This window comes from Mus caroli, chromosome 11 (assembly GCF_900094665.2).
Source record: "Mus caroli chromosome 11, CAROLI_EIJ_v1.1, whole genome shotgun sequence".
Lineage (NCBI taxonomy): Eukaryota > Metazoa > Chordata > Mammalia > Rodentia > Muridae > Mus > Mus caroli.
In genome coordinates, this window is record NC_034580.1 from 49,637,624 (window position 1) to 49,662,406 (window position 24,783).

At 42.0% G+C, this 24,783-nt stretch overlaps 1 protein-coding gene and 1 pseudogene across 3 annotated transcripts in view; both read right to left on the minus strand.

Annotated features, from left to right (window-relative positions):
• Positions 1–24,783, minus strand: part of Cdc42se2 (CDC42 small effector 2) — a 68,170-nt gene that overhangs the window by 12,727 nt on the left and 30,660 nt on the right. Inside the window, exons 2-4 of one of the 3 annotated variants that reach the window (XM_021177584.2) lie at positions 24,404–24,557; positions 22,359–22,525; positions 7,692–8,006 (exon numbers count right to left, since the gene is read on the minus strand). In XM_021177584.2, the coding sequence (XP_021033243.1) occupies positions 7,692–7,745 (54 nt within the window). In that variant the 5' untranslated portion in view covers positions 7,746–8,006; positions 22,359–22,525; positions 24,404–24,557. The remainder of the gene's footprint in view (positions 1–7,691; positions 8,007–22,358; positions 22,526–24,403; positions 24,558–24,783) is intronic. The other 2 variants (XM_021177583.2, XM_021177585.2) reach the window with 2 other exon arrangements.
• On the minus strand, positions 13,841–14,960 carry LOC110305569 (annotated as a pseudogene).

Sequence of the window (24,783 nt, forward strand, 5' to 3'; positions counted from 1 at the left end):
ACAAAAAGGAGAAAACAGAAAAATCAGAGAATTTCACTTTACCCATTAGACTGTTAAAAACTAAGGTAAAAACATCATAAATGAAGATTCTGTGACAGCCAAAGCAGCCAACACTGCTACAGGAACCATGGGTACCAGAGTCAGTTGTCACTCTATGAGACTGACTTTTCATGACCCACAGCTCAAATTCCCAATTTACAAGGGAGCAGACAGGACAAGAGCCAGGTCCAACCAAGGGGCAAGTGTAAGAAACCCTGTCCCCAAACAAGACATCCATCCCCGCTGGTCTTCCTGGCACTGATGAGCATCGCTGCGATGATGATTCTGGCATAAAATGTGAATTCTACAGATTCACAAATCAAAGAGAATTTGATTTTGCTTTAAATACTAATGTGCTTGCTTGTTTTTCAGCTGTAACCTCGAGGTGCATATAAATTACAACTGCAAGGTAGCTAAGCTGTAAGAATACAGGAGAGAGGATGATGGAGGGAGGGAGGGAGGGAGGGAGGAAGGGAGGGAGGGAGGGAGGGAGGAGGGGGTGGAGAAAGGGAGGAAGGGAGAGGGGGAAGAAGGAGAGGTCCCAATCTAAATTGAATCAAGATCAATTTAAGAAAAGTACTAAAAGATGAGATAGTAGCTTTTATTTATAAGCAAATAAATATTCAGAAAACAGAAGCCAGGGTGTGTGTAAGTTCCAGGTGAGCCACATAGCATCGCAGGCTAGCACGGGCCACACTGAGGGGTTATCTGTGAGTCTCTGACTCACTTCCTCATCTTGAACCCAATCTGTACCTAGCTCTCCAATAGTTCCTAACTGGTTAGGAATACACATACACAGCAGGGCTGGATCATCAAAGCCTTCCTAATTCTTAAGGAACCTCTAAATGAAGACAATGTCATACTCTGTACTTACAATTATACTAGTTGTACAAGAAATACAACATACAGGAAACACATGCATTAGTGAGCTCTTTGTTTCTATCACAAAATACCCAGGTAAGAGGCTTAAAAAGAGGAAATGTCTATTCTGGCTCAGCCTTGGAGGCTTTGGGGCATGGTTGGCTGCCCCATCGTATCTAGAGAATATGTCACATGGGAGCACAAAGCACAGAAGCTGTGCACTCAAGAGGAACGCACTCCGACGGCATCGTACAGACCACTGAATCCGTCCCCAGTGAACAGTGTCTTGAGACAACTATAATTATGATTTTGTGTGAGATTAAATGAATTAAGAACAGGCACTTCTGTTTTCAGAATGATCGGCATAATGCCTGATTACCTCAGCAGCCACTCCTGCGTCACAGTGACCCCTGAAATCACACAGGGCCAGGACTGCTGGCTGCTGCTCTCCTACTTCACTGAAGACAGATTTTCTACAAGACCCAAGCAGTCCATCAAACCCATCTCCTCAACCACTTCCCTTGAAGATCCGCCAACTCTCGTGCTCTGATGCCTGGTGGCAGGGCTAGCAGTCATTTGGAGCCTCCGGGCTAGCAGTCATTTGGAGCCTCCGTCCCGCTTTGCTGTACATCAGAGCAACACATGGCAGAAAAAAAGCCAACACACTACAAACTCAGCTCCTGAAGCTGAGGGATGCTGCCCTGTGTGAGCGTGCCTGTCACTAGTTTCTTGGCTCAAACATGCAACAGTTGTTTAGGTTGCTTGTTTGTTTTCACAAAGAATAAAACCAAAGTGTTCTGTGACCTGGAAAACCTAAAGGCTCTGGTCCTCTCTCTGGCCTCCCTCCACCAGGGTCCCCCTGCTCTCAGCACAGGGCTTCACGGCTGTCCTCTCACGCGCACTTATTTTGCAGGCTCGTTGACAAAAATCCGCCTCCCTCGTGAGGTTGAGTGCTACTTACTGCTCTCCCCTAGTCCTTGCTTCTTGCCTGCTTCGAGGCCTTCTCTGGACTCACGCATACATCCCTGTCGTCTTTACCAGCACTCCATTCCCACAAAGCCGTTCCCACCATAACTATCTGTTCAGTACTTGGCTCCCTCAGAAATTCCAAGGTCCTGTTGAAGACTCAAACACATGAAAGCTTGACAAACCTCATCCCTGCCATGTGGGGATCTGAAAGGAAGCCATGCAGTTTAAACAGAAGTGAGATTCCCTAGAATCAGTGTTCACTCTGTAATGACACAAAGCTGCCAGTATCCTACAGCACAGCAACTAAAAGCAGTTGATCAAACTTCTTCAATTCAGTTACAGGGCATATGAACTCAATTAAAAACCTACAGGCTTAGTGCTACTTAACGGCAGCAATGACCTATGTACCATGGAAACACCAGGGCTCTATTATTCTCTATATTGCATGGTGTTAACATGAAGGGAAGACTAGAAAGAGATCCTTAGCCACTGCAGAAAACTGCTTCCTATTTTCTTTCCCGCATGAGGCTCTTCCCTTTGCACCCATGGAATGTGTAAAAGCAGCGTCAGAAAGGAGTGGGAGAGCTGGCATGTGGCACTTGTTTAGCAAATACTTCAGAAAACTCTTAAGAGGTGACCAAGCAACTTTCAGAGAATGCTATCTGACACTGGCTGCAAGAACAGCAAACACGCAGTTCTGTGGAACATAAGTGAAATAGGGGTGCTCTTTAAATCTGTGCTTTGGGCCAACAGCAAAGCCAACTCTTCAACTATGGTGACCACATAATCTGATGTGTACTTTTTCTCAGAAAGTAAAGAAGGCTAAAGATAACTGTAGAATAGATTTATATAAATACATGCATCTTTATAATGACTGACATGCCAAATGTTACACACTAAAAAGAAGACTCCATTTCTACTGTCCATCTCTCATAACTCCAAGGCCTAGGCTCCAGATGCTTAAAGTCCTCTAGGTGTGAGTGTGCTCAAGCAGCATGCTCACATCACTATACACACTCTTCTCAAACATGGCACCACGGGGCTGGAGAGATGGCTCAGTGGTTAAAGTGCTTGCCATGCAAGAGTGAGGACTGGAGTTTGGATCCTCAGAACTCCTGTGTCGGGTAAGCATGCAGCCCACCTGTAAGTCTAGCCACCAAAAGCTGAGACAAGACAACTCTCGAGAGTAAGCTGGTTGGGGACACTAGCTGTGTCAGTAAGCTCTAGGTTTGACTGATAGACCCTGCCTCAGTGATTCAAGTAGAAGAACAATGGAAGATAATTCTTGATATCAACTCTAGGACTCCACTACATGTGCACACACACGACCCATTCCATACATGTAAAATAAGGACACACACATGCACAAAACAGAAAAGGAATAAAATGTATGGCACTGTGACGTTGTCTTTGGGATGACCTGTAAGGAGCTTGGGCACTGCCACAAATAACACACAAGAAAAGCCTGATCAAATTGAAATCCACTACTCTTCTTAGGTCCACTGGCAACAGGGGACTCAGAGAAAACTGCTCTTAAGAGATAAGCATCAGAGCATCACAACCACCAGAGCAAAAACCTGCGAAGCATCTAGCACTGGGACAGAAAAGCCATGTGTCATGGGAGAACCCTGAGCTAAACCAGGAAGTGTTTCATACCATGGCTCTCTAGATCCCATTCAAATCACATTAAGCCAGGGTTGTCAGCTATCAACACTATCAATGAGATGGGTCTTAGATAATGAAAGTAAGAGTCCCTAAAGAGATTACTGCTAGGCTGGGCACGCTGTCACACCCCTTTAATCCCAGCACTTGGGAGGCAGACAGGCAGATCTGTGACATTGAAGTTAGCCTGCCTGGTCTATGTAGCAAGTTCCAGGCCAGCCAGAGCTTTTTTCTGCAGTGGGCAGCAGTTAATGCTGAGACGTATACTGGTCAGTGTGACCATTGAGTGCTCAGCACTAACGGGGACATCTGTATCAAGCCCTCTGTGCACACTCCCAAGGCTCAGAGCACATCCTAGAAAGAAGAAACAGAAAGAATGTAAGAGCTGGAGGATGAGGTGATGCCGCCATTTGTATACAAAATACCATCGCACCACCAATTCACTGGGATTGCCTGCCTGAGAGAAGGCAGACAGCATCAGTCAGCACTCCAGGAAGCAGCACTAAGTGGGTTCCCCCTACAACAGAGAGGGGAAAGGGAGACATGGAGTGGATGAAGGAAGTGAGAGGTAGATTAAAAATACACTGTCTACATGTACAGATAGAAGATTTCCTGTTTAAAAATCGATTCCAAAAAGAAAAATGATAAAATGTCAGAAAATAAATCAGTCTGTAGGTAGGAGCTGACTGGCTCAGTGAGTAGAGGGATCTGTCACCAAGGGTGATGACATGAGTTTGGTCCCTGGAACCCACAAGATGGAAAGAGAGAACTTCCGTAAGTTGTCCTCTGACCTCCACTTGAGCACTGTGGTATGCCACCCCTCTCACCACACAAAATAAATAAAACTTAAAAAAAAAAAAAAAAAAAGCCGGGCAGTGGTGGCATACACCTTTAACCCCAGCACTTGGGAGGCAGAGGCAGAGGCAGAGGCAGAGGCAGAGGCAGAGGCAGAGGCAGAGGCAGAGGCAGAGGCAGAGGCAGAGGCAGGTGGATTTCTGAGTTCGAGGCCAGCCTGGTCTACAGAATGAGTTCCAGGACAGCCAGGGCAACACAGAGAATCCCTGTTTCAAAAAACCAAAAAAAGAAAAAAGAAGAAAAAAAGAAAAAAAAGTAATATTCAGAGATATTTAGGACACAAAAATGTTTCAACTAAATCATTATTAAGCTAATTTCAGTGTTTCAGAAGATGTATATGTTTTACAAAGTTAACATATACAATTATTAGTGTCTTATAAATAAAAACCATTAGGAAATGTAATAGGAAAACAGTATTTCAGAACTGTATAAAAGTCCATACAAGGGGCTGGCGAGATGGCTCAGTGGTTAAGAGCGCCGACTGCTCTTCTGAAGGTCCCAAGTTCAAATTCCAGCAACCACGTGGTAGCTCACAACCATCTGTAACGAAATCTGATGCCCTCTCTGGAGTGTCTGAAGATAGCTACAGTGTACTTACATATCATAAATAAATAACTATATATATATTTTTAAAAAGTCCATACAATATCTAGAGCAAATTGAACAGTAAATATACAAACTTTAGTAAGCAAATCCACTTTTCAACATAAGAACTCAAAACTCTAAAGATGCTAATCTTCGTGCAACTGGAGTTTAAACTGAAGGCAATCTTGAAACACCTATGGGATTGAGAATGTACACTATGCACATTCTATAAAACTATAAACAGGGCTGGGATGTAGTTTAGCAGAAGAATGCTTTCACTTGTACTATGAGAAAAGCTCTGAATTTATTTCCCAGTGCAGTCGAAAAGGGGGAGAAGTGTGTGTGTGCATGCATATATATAATGTACATGGTAACATAAGGAAATATATAACCATAATCCACCTTAAAAACCAATACTATGGACAAAGAAGAGCTATGAACAGATTTTCCTCTGTGAGACAGGAAGTCCAGCAACTCCAGTTGTAGCAGGCACCGGAGGAGCACACATGCCTCAAGCCTGGGCTCAATCTCAGCCCCACCACCAAAAAAAAACCCCAAAACCAAGCAGCGACGTCGCAGAGGCCACTGTGCCAAAGAACAGAACACCGCACCTCTCACAATGCGACTCAGGAATCTGAAAATAACATGTGACTTTTCAGACCACTTAGTAAAAAGACCACTTGTTAAGTGAAGTATCTTTAGATAGCTAATTAGCATGGAAAAGTACACCTAACTTGAGGCCACATCATGAAGTCACTAAGTGTGAAAGAAGACAGGATGCAGTTGGTAACAGAGCACAAAGACCACCTTCCACAAAACCTGCTATATCGAAATTACGTTTAAGAGATGACACAGGGGCTGGTGAGATGGCTCAGCAGGTAAGAGCACCTGACTGTTCTTCCGAAGGTCCAGAGTTCAAATCCCAGCAACCACATGGTGGCTCACAACCATCCGTAACGAGATCAGACTCCCTCTTCTGGAGTGTCTGAAGACAGCTACAGTGTACTTACATATAATAAATAATAAATAAAATCTTAAAAAAAAAAAGAGATGACACAGCAATACACCTGTAATCTGAAAAACATGTCTGAAGCGGCAAAATAACCCAAAGACCATTAATAGGTAACTTAATAAAAAAAAAGAAATGTAAATTTAGACTAAGTATATGGAAAGATATTTGACCCTTCTAGGAACCAGGTTAAGTATAAATTTAAAGTATATGTACAAATATATTTTAAAATTTAATCCTCATCATCCTTTGTACACTGTTATACAGTTGAATAAAATACAAACTCATTTTTCCAGCCAACCAGCTAGCATGTATACACACATTCCCTAAGACAGCACTGGATCCTGAAGACACAAAGTAACATGGTCCAGCCTCTATAGAGTTCAGAATAGGGATAAGGACCATGTACAGCACCCTATAGAACTCAGCTTCCTGAGAATTACAGGTTCTGAGCCAAAACTCTGAACCACTGAGCTGTATCCCCAGCCTTCCAGGGATGACTTGATGCAGGCCTCTGCAAAGATGGACAAATAAGTTTCCTAACCTTTAATATATAAAGGTTAAGATGTACAAAAAACAGGGCTTTTGTCTTGGGGTTCCTATCGCTGTAATAAAACACCATGACCATAAGCAACTTGGGAAGAAAAGGGTTATCATTCGCTTACACTCCCACACACAGTCCACTATCAAAGGAACTCAGGGTAAGAATTCAAGCAAGGCAGGAACTGGAGCAGAAGCCATGGAAGAGAGCTGCTTACTGGCTTGTTCCCCATGGCTGGCTTAGCCTGTTTTCTTATAGTATCCAGGATCACCAGCTCAGGGATGGTACCAATAACTACAGTGGGCTGGGCCTTCTCCCATAATTAAGACAGTACCACAATGCCTACCATCTTATCTTACAGAGGCAATTTCTCAGTTGAGACTCCCTCTTCTCAAATGACTCCAGCTTGTATCAAGTTGACACAAGCCAGACAGTACAGCTTGTTAAGTCACACAGGGCCATGTAATACCTGTGTGACTTTGCAAAACAACTGAGCCTGCCACAAATGGAAACAAGAGCGGTGAGGAAATGAGCAGGTGAGTGGAGAAGAGCTCACAGGGACCTGGCTGTCACAGCTTCCCAGCACCAGTCTAAGGCTGAAGTGGCTCTTAGCACTTAGCTCCTTTCTTCCCCGCTCCTGCATCTGTCAGTGCTATGAACCACTGCCTCCTCTGTGATGCACAGTGGGGCTTACAACAATCCCCCACCATGGATGGGAGCGACCTTACCATGTACCTCTAACTGCTCTGGAACTGGCTTCAAACTCTGATCTGCCTGCCTCTGCCTCCCAAGTGCTGGGATTAAAGGCATTCACCGTACTAGTCCTAGCACAATTCTTGAAACCCAGTTTATCTTCGAAATACACTATCCTTGTTTTGTTTTGTTTTTGTTTTTGTTTTTGTTTTTGAGGCAAGAGCTTGCCATATAGCATTGGCTAGCCCTAAACTTTCTCTGTAGACCAGGCTGGCCTCAAATTTAAGCCCCAGCTTCTGCCTGCCCAAGTACTGGATTACAGGTGGGTGCCACCAAGCCCAGTGTTTGTTTGTTTCTGGGCTTTTTGTTGTTGTTGTTGTTGTTGTTGTTTTTGATGGATGCTTAGGGTCCTAGAACTACAGTTGCTGCCAGGGTCCCCATGCTCAGTTTGAGAGCCAATGCCCCACAGATACTTACAGGCTGAGGCTGCTCTGCAATACAGCAGTTGAAACACAACCAGAATTCACTCATGCTCTCAGTCCAAGGCCTGAGCAAGCACCACCGAAGGCTCCAAATCTTCAGACAGGAAGCTCCACAACGTGCACCCTCAAAGTGAGGAATGGTCGCCAAAATAACTTTATTTCACCGTGCCTCTGTCCCTGGAGTCAAATGTCTCAAGTTGATTGAAAGGGATGTCTGATTTGTTTCTTTTCTCTGCTTCCGTTTCTACAGATACTGGTTCCAGGTCAGTGGGAAGGAAAGAGCAGCTTTGGTTCAGAGACGGCAGCAGGTCTAGGAAGAGGAGGAGAAGAGAATGAGGCACCTGCAGTGTTCTTGGAGTCACTCAGCCTTTGAAATCTGAAGTAAGAGTGATGTTACCTAAAGGCAAATACTGCAAGTCAAAATTCCATAAACTCAGAGACTTAACAATTTTGTTTTAAGTTATGGCTTGACCATGAAGGGTTAAGTTTTAATAGTGAAAAACAAAAAAATCCTTACTTTCGGGGAATATTCTAAAACTATAAACTATGAATTAGTTTAAAAGCATTTTATTTAAAAATTACCAATTAAAACATTATGATTGCCATACTTAAGTTCCATAAAGACATGCTGATAGTCACTGAGTCCTTTGTTTTCAGACTACCCACGATAACTAACAGGTCAGTGAACTCTAAGATAACAAGATATAAAACATCAAAAACCTTAAAATGATCACCCATCCACAGAAACTTCGAACCTTACATAGAAGTCAGCATTCCTTCCGTGGATCCAGTCATTAGGCCCCCTTCTCCACCCAAAGAGCCAGCACTGAGTGGACACCTATCATCCCACCACATCCCACTCATCTCAAGGTGAGTCCAAGAAGTCCTTGTCAAGGTGACAGAGAAGCAAAGGAAAGAAAGCTGGGGAGGTCCGTCATTCATAAGACCAGTGTTTAATATACAAGTTTGCTTTGATGAGGCCTAAAGTTGCATTAAATGGGCTCATACTCCTGGCAACCTACCATACACATTCATTGAAGATCCCAGCACTGGATATGTAAGCTGCAAGCCAAGGAAGCCTTAGCCGTCAGCCAACCATGACTGAGCCCATGGTGAGAATCTAAGAGAAGAAGCAGAGTGAACAATAAAGATGGCTCCACAGAGGGAGACGTCAGAGCAACTACAAGTAGGTGACAGGAACAGAAGTTTACCAAGAAGATCTGGCTACTAACAAACAAGAGAGAAGAGGAGCTGTTAAATGCCCCTGAGAAAGGATGATCAGAGCACAGAAGGGAGGGGCAAGCAGTGGAGCCAACAAGTGAAGGCAACAATGCAAGAAAAACAGAAAGCTTAAAAAGATAACGCTGTAGAGAGTGAAGAAAAGAGCCACCCTTGAGATGAAAAGATCAAACGCCAAAGGTGACTTCAACTGCTTATACATCTGCTGTGTGAACATTTCTACCCAAGAGGTAAAGTGTAAGTTGAGTATTTGTAAACCTCTCAAAGAAGCCTTATAAACTGAACAACTTTGCCGTCTATAAATGATTATCTCACCAGCTAACAGGACTCTGGAGACTAACCAAATTAAACCCTGCCCTTCTAAAATTAAATTATGCAAAGGTAACACAAAATTCTCCTTTATTCTCACCAGTGTGACTACTTTAAAAAGTGTTATTTTGCCGGGCGTGGTGGCGCACGCCTTTAATCCCAGCACTTGGGAGGCAGAGGCAGGCGGATTTCTGAGTTCAAAGCCAGCCTGGTCTACAGAGTGAGTTCCAGGACAGCCAGGGCTACACAGAGAAACCCTGTCTCAGAAAAAAAACCAAGCCCGCCCCTGCAAAAGTGTTATTATTTTTATCATGAGTTAAGCATCCTTTACGGTAACATTTTTGAAAATTCTTCCCTTTGATTTCCTCCACGCTAGGAGGACTCTAGTCCTGCTGAGATGGCATTGCAGGCACTTCTGAAAAGACAATGTCTCTGTGGAGATGACTGCTCAACTCACAACCTGATCAGCTGCAGAACAAACAATCCTGGACCTCACAGTTCATGCAGGAGGCAAACATTCAAGACTAAAGGGAAGGGAAATTCAGAGTTTTAGTATAATTTAAATACAGACCTTGAAACAAACACTCCTTATTTTACCCAAGAAACCCTGGTCAAGCTGACAAAGCAACAAAGGGGAGCCTTCCTTAAGATCAGTGATGTAAGACCAAGTCTAGATATTAGAAATAGAAATGTCGAAACTAAGAATATTTTGAGATTTAATTAGATCAAAGGAAGTCTTTTACTTATTTCTTCTGTACAATCTTGGTATAAGGAATATACTAGAAAATGAGTTAAATTCATAGTATCCAATGGACACTTTAAAAATATTAAAAACAGCCTGGCGTGGTGGCGCACGCCTTTAATCCTAGCATTTGGGAGGCAGAGGCAGGCAGATTTCTGAGTTTGAAGCCAGCCTGGTTTACAGAGTGAGTTCCAGGACAGCCAGGGCTACACAGAGAAACCCTGTCTTGAAAAACCAAAAAAAAAAAAAAAAAAAAAAAAAGAAAGAAAGAAGCAAATAAATAAATAAACTGAATTAAAAGGCCACAGATAAGGCTGACAAGACAGTGGCTACCAAACTCGAGGGCTTGACTTGGATCAAGACACATAGAAGGGAGACTTTACTCCTGAAACTTATCCTCTAACTTCCACACATGAGAGCTAAACACTGATTCTTTATGGTAACAGTTCTGATAATTGTCTTCTAGTTTTCTGGAATGAACATAAGTATAGTTTCACTACTAGTGACCATACTGTAGGAGAGCATAGCAGAACGTTCACTCTTACTGTAACTTAGCACCCTCTGATTAAGCATAGCTCCAAGCAGGCTTAACTGCCCTTGAGTCCAATGCCTCAGCCAGTGCCTTTGTGGAAACACCCTCACTGCTCACCACAGTGCAGCCCATAGACACGAAGCTCCTCTAGTATTTTCACATGTGTTATTTGGTTTGTCCATGAATGTCACATGTTCTGGTTTATATATAAAGAGCTACAACCCACCTTTGAATGTTAACTTCTCATTTCCAGCAGGTCCATTTTGCCCCTTTATTCACCTGTCTTAAATGGCTACACTGTTTAAATTAACATGGAACTTCTTGCTTTACCATCTATAATAACTGCCTACCAACCCCCATGTCTTAGACAGGGTTTCTATTCCTGCACAAACATCATGACCAAGAAGCTTACACTTCCATACTGCTGTTCATCACCAAAGGAAGTCAGGACTGGAACTCAAGCAGGTCAGGAAGCAGGAGCTGGTGCAGAGGCCATGGAGGGATGTTACTTACAGGCTTGCTTCCCCTGCCTTGCTCAGCTTGCTTTCTTATAGAACCCAAGACTACCAGCCCAGGGATGGCACCACTCACAAGGGGCCCTCCCCACTTGATCAATAATTGAGAAAATGCCTTACAGCTAGATCTCATGGAGGCATTTCCTCCCCTGAAGCTCCCTTCTCTGTGATAGCTGCAGCCTGTGTCAAGTTGACACAAAACCAGCCAATACACCACATTTCCCCAAATTTGTATTTTCTTCACATATCCAGTGGACACACCTTTAATCCCAGCACCAGGGAGGCAGAGGCAGGAGATCACTGTGAGTTTGTGGCTAGCCTGGTCTACAGATCGGGTTCCAGACAGTCAGGACTACACAGAGAAATCCTGTATCAAAAAAAACAAAAACAAAACCTAAAACAACAAAAGATGTTTCCTACAATGCCTTGGTAAATGTTAATGTGCTTGCCCTCTGCAAACTACATTTTTAGAATTATTTCAGGTGTATAAACCTAAAATATTTATATATAAACATCTTCAAGGAATACTGAATCTGTTGCTAAAAAATTCAACATTATTATTATATCAATAATTACCTTCACTTCTTGAGCTGAAAGTTGCTTAAAATACTTCCATTTTCAAAACTTTATACTTTTAAATCTAAGTACTGTTTGTTACAGAAGACAAAAGGATCAGGAGTTCAAGGTCACCTTCAGCTATACTGCAAGTCTGAGACTAGCCTGGGCTACATGAGCGTTCTTAACAAAATACAAACCAAAGCAAAACCCCTACACTTAAAAAAAAAAAAACAAAAAACAAAAAACAAAAAACAAAACAGACAAACTATGCACAGGGGAACGGCATTCCAACAGCTACACAGCTCAGCACATTCCACACATAAGTCAACATCAGACTGGTCTATAGCAGCTTCTAAAACCTAATCTTAGAGAAGGAAGAGCTGGACACAGTTCAGAAACTGGGCACACTCAAGTCTGTATAGCACTGCACCAAAGTTCAGAATTTAGACTTTGAAATAAAGACAAGTGGCCAAGTTTAGATGCTGTAACTGAGAGTGGCATTCCTCTAGCAATCCAAAGACTTTCAGAAGCTTAAGTATTCCAATCATTTAGAAGTGCTAGCATGGAGAAGTGACAGGCCCTAGCACCCATCGTTCTTCTGTTATAAAACAGAATGCCGTGTTTCCGTTTCCAGATCTAAAATGAAGGCTAAATTAGATGCTATATGCACAGACACTGCATACTGCATGTTCTTATTTGTTATCAAAATTAAAAATTGCAAATACAAGTATAAAGTAACATACAGGATTTTTTTTTTTTGGTGGTGGTGGTTTTGTTTTGTTTTCCCAAGATGAGATGGTACTATGTTGCCCAGATTAGTTCTGACTTCCAAGCCTCAGCCTCAGCCTCCCAGGTAGCTCAGCCTACAAGCACACACTACCATGTCTTATTGTAATCTAAGAAACAGCTTAGAAGTTTATCAAGAAAATCAAATTTTAAAAAAGATTTATTTTCAGTTTTGTGTATGTGTGTGGGGCATGCATACAAGTACACGTGGAGGCCAGAAAACCGTGTCAGACGCCCTGGCTCTGGTGTTACAGGGGCAGGTGGTGTGTGTGTGTGTGTGTGTGTGTGTGTGTGTGTATGTGTGAGACATGAGCCACCCAATGTGGATGCTAGGAACAGAACTAAGGTCCTCTAGTAGAACTATGCATCCTTAACCACTGAACCATCTCTTTAACATCAAGAGGGAAATGTTTTTTAAATGAAAATGTTAAATTCATACAAAATATGAACCATCTCTTTAACATCAAGAGGGAAATGTTTTTTAAATGAAAATGTTAAATTCATACAAAATAACAATAAATACCAGCTTTACAGAGCACGATGATTCTTGAAAAGCATTATATAAAACAGCACACGGAGAACCACTGCCACAAATTTCAAAACCAGTTTAGGTAATTTTTGCCTAGAGATAGAAAAATAGGTCAAAGTAAAGTTGTTAACAGCCAGGAGGGCATTCAAGGGCAGGCATACAAACAGAAAGAGATGCGCATAAATACTCCTGGACCACTGACACTGTTCTGCCCTCCTCCTGACTCCATGTTGGGCTGGAATGAAAGCCTGGCAAGCAGTCCACCACTGGCTATGACCCTAGTCCTGATCTATCTTTTAAACCTAGGTGATAGCTATAAAAGTATTTGTTAACCAGGACATTTGTGCATCACACAAGTGTCTATAGACATATTTTGAGAGATTTATCTTTTAATTTAAAAACATTACGTGTATAGGTTTGTTTGCTTGCATGTGTGTAGATGCACCTTGTCTGTGGCCTAATGGCCACAAAGTTCAAAAAAGGAAATGAAAACTCTCGGAAGGAGAGTTACAGATGGTCGTGAGCTGCTCTGTAGGTGCTAGGAATTGAACCTGGGTTCTCTAAAAGAGCGGTGAATATTCTTAACCACGGAACCATCTCTCTAGTACCTCTTTCTCTCTACTTCCTCTGTGTGTGTGATGTTCACAGTGCTCATGGAGACCATAAGAAAGCACCAGATTCCTTGGAGCTGAAGTTACAAATGGTTGTAAACTACCAGACACAGGTGCTAGGAACCAAACTCAAGTCCTCTTTAAGGACACTAACCATTCTTTCTTTTTTTTTTTTTTTAAAGTTAAAAATTCCTTAATTTTTTATTCCTGGTATCACTACCACAATTTACAGGGCAATATACCTGATGTAATGAAAAGAAAAAGAAAAAGAAAAAGACAAAGCTACAACAGATAAAAGATCTCAGGAATGTACATCTATCTAATTTAAAACCTTCTGCTACCATATCCACCACTTCCACCTCCAGATCCATGGCCACCACCATAGGGACTGCCTGAGCTTCTTCCACCAAAACTGCCCCCTCTTCATGGGTCCATAATTTGATCGTTGCTGTCCACTATAATTTCCAAAGTCATTATAGTTTCCACCACCACCATAGTCACCTCCACCAAAATTTCCTCCTTCATTGTAACCATCATAGCCTCCTCCTCCACCACCACATCCACCACCCTGGTTTCCATAGCCTGGTCCACCACCTCCATAACCTCCTCTACTACTGCAACCAGGACCACCACCATAGTTGCCACCATCACCTCCAAATCCATTATATCCACCATCACCACCTCCATAACTACCTCTGCTGCCACCACCTCCACCACCATAGCCACCTCTTCCACCAAAGTTTCCTCCACCACCTCCAAAGTTTCCTCCACGACCCATAAAGCTGCCAGATCCACCTCCACGACCTCTCTGTGATCCAGCAGACTGCATCTCTTGTTTAGAAAGGGCCTTTTTCACTTCACAGTTATGCCCATTAATAGTGTGGTACTTCTGAACAACAATTTTATCAACTGTGTTATGATCATCAAAGGTTATAAAAGCAAATCCTCTCTTTTTCCCACTCTGCCTGTCTTCCATAATGTCTATGGTTTAAGTCTTGCCATACTCTCCAAAGTCGTCTCTCAGGTTATATTCTTCCATATCCTCTTTAATACCACCAACAAAAATTTTCTTCACTGCTAAATGGGCACCAGTCTTTACAGAGTCCTCTCTAGAAATAACTCTCTTTAGTTCCACCACACACCCATCAACCTTGTGTGGCCATGCACACAGTGCAGCATCCACTTCTTCAACACAAGAGTAGGTCACAAAACCAAAGCCTCTGGAACGTTTTGTTTGGGGATCTCTCATTACCACACAGTCTGTAAGCGTGCCCCATTTCTCAAAATGTTCTCTTAAGCTATCATCTGTGGTTTCAAAGCTCAGACCACCAATAAACAGCTTCCTCCGCTGCTCTGGTTCCTTTGGATCATGGCCCTCCTCCCTCGGCGGCAGCAACAAGCGGAGTCAGGCTGGGGGCGACCGGGCGGCGGTTTTACCTCCATTTTGAGATCAGACTCGCCTCTTCCAACTGGAGTTCAATATGGGACCGAGAGCGACACTAACCATTCTTAACCACTGAGCTACCATCTAGTCCTACATAGTTATTTTTAGTGCCCAAATGTTTAAATAAGATATAAGTAACAACAGTAAATGTAATTAGCAGAGGATCAGAAATGAAAATGCAAATAATCAAGTAAACATGAACACCATTACTAGTGACACTGAAGGGTTGAGTAAAATTAGGGGGAAAGAATGCCTAACTTACACTAACAGCCAAAGTTGTTTCCTACAGAAGTACAAACCTATTAATCAATGACAGGTATGACTTGTCAATACAGTTCATTCCCAGCCATCATGAGCACAAACTGTCCCTCTAGCTTTGAATGGCTTTGTTTTCGGGTTCTTTTCTGTTGTTATTTTTAATGTTTCTGTGTGTGTGTGTGTGTGTGTGTGTGTATGCTTGGCTGTGGGGATGTGCATGAAAAGGTCAGAGGGCAAGCTCAAGGGTCATTCCCCAGGAGCTATCTTCTGTGTTTGGTGTGTGTGTGTGAGTGACAGGGTCTAAAACTGGACTGGAATGTCCCCAGGCTGGGCTGTCTGGACAGCAAACCCCAGTACTAGGGTGCCATCATGCCCATGGTTCTATCTTTTTTTTTTTCCAATCTTTTTTTTCCACCCCCCTCAATCATATATATTTATTTAGATTTATTTATTTATTATATGTAAGTACACTCTAGCTGTCTTCAGACACCCCAGAAGAGGACATCAGATCTCATTACAGATGGTTGTGAGCCACCATGTGGTTGCTGGGATTTGAACTCAGGACCTTCAGAAGAGCAGTCAGTGTTCTTAACCGCTGAGCCATCTCGCCAGCCCCCCACCCCCAATGGCTCTATTTTTAAGGTTTAATTCTTTTATGTACAAGTATTTTGCTTGCATGTGTGTATGTGCACTGGGCATGCCTACCTGGTGCCCATAGAGGCCAGAAAAGGGCACTAGATCCCCTGGGGTTGGAGTTACAAATGGCTGTGAGCCTCCATGTGGGTGCTAGGAACTGAACTTGGGTTCTCTAGGAGAGCTCTTAACCCAAGCCCTCTCTCCAGCCCCATATTTTTAATGTGGGTTCTGGGGAATCAAACTTTGGTCCTTGCTTTATCAACTAATCTATTTCCCCAGACTCTTATTTTCCACATTACAATAAAGGCCAAGTTACATCAGGTGTCTTCAGTCATACACCATTGTATTTTTTTGAGGTACACTCTCTTACAGAACCTGGAGCTCATGAACTCAACTAGTTTGGTTGGCCAGGGAGCCAGGATAGGCTCCTTAGCTCTGAGGTTATAGGCACACATTGCTGTGCCCTTTGGCTTTTATAGAAGGCTGGGAATAAACTTGGTCACTCATGCTTGCACAGTAAACACTGCCAATGGAGCCATCTCCTAAGCCCCTTGTTTTCAGCCTTTTGAGACAGGGTCTTATGTGACCCAAGTGACCCTGAACTCTTTATTATCTTGGTTTTTTTTTTGTTTTTGTTTGTGTTTTTCGAGACAGGGTTTCTCTATATAGCCCTGGCTGTCCTGGAACTCACTTTGTAGACCAGGCTGGCCTCGAACTCAGAAATCCTCCTGCCTCTGCCTCCCAGGTGCTGGGATTAAAGGCGTGCGCCACCACGCCCGGCGACCCTGAATTCTTAAGATTTATTTATTTATGAGTATATGGCAACTGTCTTCAGACACACCAGAAGAGGGAGTCAAATCCCACTACAGATGGTTGTGAGCCACCGTGTGGTTACTGGGAATTGAACTTAGGACCTCTGGAAGAGCAGTCAGTCTTAACTGCTGAGCCATCTCTCCAGCCCTCTGGTCCACTTCCTACATGCTAAATTTGTAGGAATGGCAACCACGCCCAGCTTGAAATTGTTCTTTGAACATGATTTATAATACAATATCTCTTGGAAGAGTTTCCAACTGTACATATTTACAGATGTACTTCTGTTTGGTTAACCAAAGCCCAAAGCAGCCACTGTACTGAACTAGTCTCAAAGAGTAGACAGGAATGCATGCAATGATGCTGGAAATGACTGCTTAGACACTAGTCTTTCCCACTGACTCATGTAAATGGATGACAGACTATGCTCAGCATTTAATGGGGCTAGAGAGATGACTCAGAGGTTAAAAATGGCTTGCAAAGTTCAGTTCTCAACACCTATGTTGGGTAGTGCCTGTGCCTCCAGCTCCAGGGGATCCAACACCCTCTTCTGGCCTCTGTGGGCACTATCTACACTCTCTACATGAATGGAGAGACAGAGAGATGCATGCAAATTTTTAAAAGTTTTAAGTCATGTACATATGCTGACATGTTCCTAAGAAACTGTCCACCACTTTTGCAAACTGGTTTTATCGCTTTACCTTCCTACAGTCATGTGTGAGAGGCACATTGCTCCACATCCTGCATTCTCTATGCTATGGTCAGCATTCATCTTAGTCATTAAGGTGGACAGCAGTGTCCCTCTGGTTTAATTTACCCTTTCCTGGTAACTAATGATATTAATTATATTTTCTTTCTTAAAAAGATCTTATTATCTTTGTATGCATCCATGTGAGTGAATGCTGTGTGTGTGCAGGTACCTGAGGATCCCTTGGGTCTACAGGTACATGTGGTTTCTTAAGTGCCACCAGGAACCAACTAGCAGAGAAGCAAGCACTCCTGGCTGTTAAGCCATCTTTCCAGCCCCATTAAATATTTTCATGTTTATTGACATTCACACATTTTGCTTGGGTCTGTATTTTCAGATCTATGCACATTTTTAAAAGATATATTTTTATTATTTCTAACTATGTGAATGTATGTGTCCCCATGTGAGTATGGGCATGCAGGTGCTCTCAACTTCAGAGGCTGTGAACTGCCCAGATGTGAGGACCAAACCTGAGTCACCTTTTCAGATTCCCAATGCCCATTTTTTAAATTTAGTTATGTTCAGCCAGGCAGTGGTGGCGCATGCCTATAATCCCAGCACTTGAGAGGCAGAGGCAGGTGGATTTCTGAGTTCGAGGCCAGCCTGGTCTACAAAGTGAGTTCCAGGACAGCCAGGACTGCACAGAGAAACCCTGTCTGGAAAAAACAAAACAAAACAAAAAATTTAGTTATGTTCTATTACTGTAATCTCAGTTCCACTTTAATTAAACCAAGTTCTTTATATACTCTAGAGCAATTCCCTTGTCCACTACATACATGAGTATTTTTTTCTTATCTTTTTCTTTCATACAAAAGTCTTTTGGAGAGTTTAGCTTGCATGAACTCTGATGCATCAACTCTATCTTTCATTATTTGTGTTCTGCCTAAGTAATTTCGACATATTCCTCAAAGTCATATAAACTGTCTATTTATTCTAGATCTCCTAGGTTTAATTTTGTATCTATAATTCCAATGTGTACTTCAATTTGTCCCCTGTGAATCTCCAGCTCCACTGAGGTGAGACCTGCAGTTGGGAACGGAAGTGCCCGCTTTACTGTTAGTCCAACTTCTGAGGTCATCCTATTTCCTATTACATACACTTTAGAATCAGTCTATCCCCGCAGCTTGACTTTTAGCTCTTTTGTGAACTGACCATGACTTGAGGCTTGTGTTTCCTATGTGAGTCCAGTGCTCCCTAAGAGCATTTGCATTTACTGTTGTTTAGACAGCCACAGAGTAAAATGCCTAAATTCAAGTGTGAATGTTAACTTAATTCCTTGGCTTAGAATTATTATACCACATGGACAGGATACATCCATTCACCCTGAACCCTGGTATCTAGAGGAAAGGTTAGAAAGGAGTATGGAATGCTGGTTTAAAATTTTAACAGCTGGCTGGTGCTAGTGTTAGTGGAGGCCAGCCTGGGCTACACATTAAGATGTCACAAATAAATTGGCTTAGAACTGCAGAATATTTGATCTTTGTGCACCTTATTTTGCTGTCCTATGAAATGATTTCATGTCTATCTCTTTGGTACACTTGAGGATTCAGTAAGTAAATACAGACTGCCTAGAGATGTGGTTGGGAAGTTTACAGAGCTGTGTGTGTTTAATACCTTTCCATGTAACTGTTTCTCACTACTGTTGCTACGTTACTATTGTTGCCCTCGCTACCATTTTCTCTTTGGCCTTCTTAGTGCTACCCTGAGTAGAATGGGGACAAAGACTTTTCTAGTCAGGTTCCCTCTCTTAGAGTGAGCAACACACATAAAAAAGTGTCTATTTACATTTATATTTAAAAGAGAAAATAAAGCAAAACTGGTATCAAGGTAGAGAAAAAATAAAACAATTAAATTAATTCTTCCTTTCTATAGCAATGTCCTGATAGCTTCCAAAGTATTTTAAATGTATACATAATTTATATGCCCACAGAATATAATAAGTGTACAACAGAAAACTCTTAGTAGATAGTTCAAATAGTAAATCTAACTTGGTTACTGCATCAATTAGTAAGTCTCAATAAGTCTTACTAAAACAACTGTATACTAAATGTATTTGTCACGTTTTCTCCTCTACAAACAGAAGGCCCTGGATGTCTGAGGCATAAAGGTTTAGAAGGGAATGACATTCAATATCGAGTTACTCCTAGCATGTCCTCCGAGCAAAAGGGGACATAACGGAGCAGGCCTCACAAACGAGCTGTGTGTGTAATCCATGCCTCTTGGCCAGGCAAAGAAGTCCCTATCAGTCCCTTGGGATGTGAAAGCCAGTTCAACGCAAACTGCAGTGGCTTATCTGGGTGTAAACAAGGCACGGTGGAGGACAGCTTTAATCCTGTTTCAGATTACTCCCCAGAGACAAAAGCTCATCTGGGCCTGCACTTCATCCCTATGTGCATGGTGCCAAGTCCCTCGGACTTGCCAACTTGATATTTTCCTCCAATAAATAAGGCATTTCAGCTGTCAAATGAGTTTTTAGGTGGAAACTTTAAAAAAAAAATAATAATCTGCGACAACAGAATTATACCACACTCTGTAAAGAATTCTCTTACTTTAACCATTTTTTCAAGTTAAAGTGTTTTTCTATTTATTGTTTTACGTATCTGAGTGCTTTGCCTAGGAGATCAAGAAAGGGCACTGGATCCTCTGGAACAGGAACGATGCAGAGTTGCACGCTACATGGGTGCTGGGAATAGAACGTAGCTCCTCTGTAACCCCCCAGCCATCTCTCCCGGCCCCGCTTTGAAACCCTTCACTAGGAACACTATCCTATTCCTAGCGCCACCCCTCTCCTCATCCCTCCTACATTCTTTATTGTGAGGCATTTTTAGCCTCAACTGTCCTGCCTAGGCTGACCTGGACTCCTGGGCTTAAGCAATATTCCCACCTTAGTCTCCATGGTAGCTAGGACTGTACACACAGCAGGCTTAAGTTGTATGTTTTTAACAAAAACCTGCATCCAATTATATTACCAAAATTAACTTCATAGTTGAAACAGATAACTGAGAAGCGGTGTCTACAGAGTGCCTAGCATCTGGCTTAGTGTGGACTCTAAATCTTTTCTTAAAGAGAAGGAGAAGGACACAGAGAGGAAGGGGCACTAATCTATGAGGAAGGTTCAGGCTATAAACAGAACCCAAAGCACATTACACTATATGTATGTAAATGGGAAACTTAACTTTTGAGAGATACTTGAGGGCACTAGCCAAAAATAACTCATGGATTTTCAGGAGAGAAATATCAAATATGAAAACCCACAGGGGAAGATGACAAATGTAAAATGTTCACTGCTTCTAATTAAAGAAATGTTTGGAAACTCTCTAGAGAAGCCCATAGAGGGTATATTACTGTATTTCTCCGCATATCTCTCTTGGTCTTTTTAACGTTGTACTCAAATATATACTAAAACTATTTTTTAACAGGTAATGTTGGTGCACACCTTCAATCCCAGCACTTGGGAAGCAGGCCAATATCAAGAGTTCCAGGCCAACCTGGTCTACAGAGTGAGTTCCAGGATAGCCAGGACCACATAGAGAAATCCTGTCTTAAACAAACAAACAAACAAACAAAACAAGAACAAAAAAGCCAATCTACAATCTGCTCAAAAACAAAAACCAAAAAGCAAACCAAAAGAAACAACAACAACAACAACCCTAAAGCCCAAAAGGCAACTACCGTTTCATATGTATTCTACTTTAAATTGTGATTGTGTTCAGTGTTGGGAAAGGAACAGGAAAAATGTCTGAGGTGGCTGAAATGAGAATAGCCCCCACGGGCTCAAGTTTGAATACTTGTTCCCCTGATGATGGAACTGTTTGGAAAGGATTAAGAGGTGTGACCTTGTTCAAGGAGGTGTGTCAATGGGGGCAGACTTTAAGGTTTCAAAAGACTAGTGCCACTCCCAGTTTGCTCTCTGCCTCCTGTTGTGTGTCAGCTGCTGCTCCAGCCACCAGGTCCTTTCCATCCACGACCCTGACTTAAACAACCTTCTGAAGCCATATGCCCCAAACAAACTCTTCTGTACGGTGCTTTGAAGGTGCTGTCTCAGCACAGAAATAGAAACATAACTAAGGCACTGGCAAGCACATATATGTGAATGTCAGTGCTTTTATGAAAGCAGCCTGAATTTTCACAATTAGTAATCTATAAAGAACTCAAGAGAAAGAAAAAAAAAAAAAAAAAAAAAAAACATGTGCACAAAAATTCTTCACTGAAATACTTCTTAAAACAGGATAAAAAACAAAAACCCAGGTATAACCTAATGTCAAGTGGCCAAGAAGTTACAGAATTATGGCTTAATGACAGCTTTTAGAGCTATGTCAGTGTTAAAAAAAATATGTTTAACAAATTGTATTACCTAAAAGCATTCTAGAACTGCAACAATCACAGGAAATTTATATGAAAATAATCTGGCTATTTAAAACCTAACGTTATTAAAAATAAACCTAAAATGTTGCTTGCTCTTTTTAAAGATACTTATTTTTATTTTATGCGTATGGATGTTTTACCTAAATGTATGTCTGTGCACTGCGTATGCCTGGTACCCACAAAAACCAGAAGAAGGCATCAGATCCCTTGGAGTTTGAATTACAGAATGTTGTATGCTGCCATGTGGGTGCTGGAACCTGCACCAAGATCCTCTTAAAGACAGCCAGTGCTCTTAACTATTAAGCAGTCTCTTCAGCAGCAAATCTTATCTTTAAAATATCTGATAAATTTAGCACCATGTTTTGAAACATTTAGACTTCACCAAAAATGGGCAGCAACAACTATATTTTAGATATAATTCACAGAAATAAATATTAACTTGAAAGGATAGTTTTTTAATACTCAGGCTATAACATAGCTACTCTTGAATAAATAGCTTATGACAGCTTTGGTAGCTTTTAAATAGTAAAATATATGTGGAAGATTTCAACATCTATACAACACACAGTACTCGGCTTACTTCTATGAATGCTTTATGTTCTCATCTGGTTCATTAGCACAGCTCCACAGGAGACCACTAAGGCCTGTTTTTGGAAATTTGCCCCAATTCTTCTCCCCAGGGCCTTGTTGCCAGGGCTGCAGCTGCACAACCAATTCTTATGAAAATGGGGTCTTTGAAATGCTGGTCTATGGAAAAGGATATAAAGGATTTCATTATCTCTTCTCAAAACTCACAGTGAGGATTATGCTCCACCCTTCCCTTCCCAAGACACACAACCACTCACATCCCTTTCTGCCAACTTAAACACCAAGACAAAGGCATACGCTCAGCCTTATGAACAGTGTAAGAAGTCATGATGGAGACCACTACTCAGCAATGAACCTTAACCTAGCAGGTGATTTCTCAAATGAGTGTAAAATCAGTGATGTGGCCACGAGCGACAGTTGCTCTCACGCTTGGATGTGTCTTGAGAAACGAGGATTCGAAAGAGTAAGCACTTGGGGAAAAAACTCAGTGCTCTCTAACAACCAAGAATAATTTCACAAACAGACACGGGGAAACTGAAAGGATCCGCTCACTCTGCTATTGTACTGACAGCTGCTGGGAGGAGAATTTTATAGATGGGTTTAGTCTCTTCCATTTTCATTAGGACCTCATGCCCTGTGCCTCTTTCCATAAAATCTTAACAACTGCTCGCTGGCTCCTGAGAGGCAATTTATGACTGATTTTATCTTATAAGAAACATTAATGTAAATTTATGAAGACTAGTTATTTTCAACTGAATGTAAACAGATAAATACTCAATAGCAAAATAAAAACCAAGACCAGATTTTTATTAAGCAGTAGTTTCAGTGTTGGTAGGGCACTGAAATTTTTGTAGCATGAAGAACCTTAAAATACCAATGATTTTAAAGACAGGAATTTAGGCTGGGAACGTTCCTGGGAGCCTACTGTAGTCTGTTCCCCAGCAATACACGTATAGTATGAGAAGGCAGGAAAGGAGAGTGGGGACACTTTCCCCAGAGGATCCAACTACACATGTGCTTCAGGTCAGAGAAAAGGCTCAGCGAGGCCCAGATCTAAACACACACAATTACTGGCATCTTATCCACTCTAATCAAAGCGGAACCAGTGACTCTGGTGTTGTTAACACGGTTGGATTCATGTTAAACAACTGCTTTCCTCTGCTTTTCAATTCTTACAGCTGTCCAGCTCTACATGAAATGTTCACTCGTGGTATTTGCAAAAGAACTTTAAAATACTTTCGTGTTTTTTCCTCATAATTGGTTCGCCCTTAGTACATTCTATTTTTAAAAGGTTGATATAGTTGCCAGCTTTAAGTTCCCCTAGAGAAACTATTTCTATTTTAATTAAAGCATATAGCCAAAAAATTCTCCAGAACTCTCAAGTTCCCTGTCACTGCGGATGTTGACTGTATGGTGGGAAACACCCTTCCTCCCAGAGGGGGTCTGTGTTCTCTAACCTGAGACTGTGCTGGAAGGGCCTTTTATCTCACACTGTCCTCAGCAATCCTCATTCTGTTATATGTAGTGGATCACATGGCAGAGTGGATAAACATGCTTCTATGCAGAGAAAAAAATTCAGGTCTTTTCTTCCCTCCCACCTCCCCCCATTTTGAGAAAGGGTATATGTAGTCCTGGCTATCCTGGAACTCACTATATAGACCAGGCAGCCGCTGCCTCCCAAGTACTACAATTAAAGGCATACTCCACCATACCTAGCTTCCAGTAGATTTTTAATAATTAAGAGAATAGACAACTACCACTGGGTGATTATACTGATAAAATGTGAAACATATTGTGACTAACTAGAAGATGGCCATGAGATGATAAACAACCGTCACTGAGAGAGAAGAGAAAAACCATAGGCCATGGAGGGCTCTGCTTACCCTGAAGATCAAAGCCACACTCTAAAGCCACACAGCAATACTGGAAGGGAGAACACCAACAAAATGAACTGACTGCTGTTGAGTGCTCAGAACACAAAGTAGACTGGCTTTGTGGACATCATTTCCATATCTAGCCATCAGTGGACAGACTTACCACTCATCAATGTGGCCACTCACTCAGCTCTCTGAATGGAGACTATGCTGAAAGACACACACAGGAGACTCTTCAGACTCATTAGCATAAGTTGTTCCTTGAAGACTTCTTCTCATTTGGTTTCTGCGTTTGTTTCACTCAACACTGGCCCTATCTGAAAACAAAAGCATGCAGTTAGGAGGCAAAGCTGCAGGGAGCAATTCTCCCCTCTATGTAATTAACTGATACAAATGAAAACTGAACCCAAATGCTAGAGCACACTTAAGCACCATGGTTAAACAAACAACCTACTTTTTAATGCATGTAATGTACTTATTACAGAGTCACCACCCTTTTCTCATCATATAAACTGATTGTTGCTTCCATGTTATGCAAGGTAT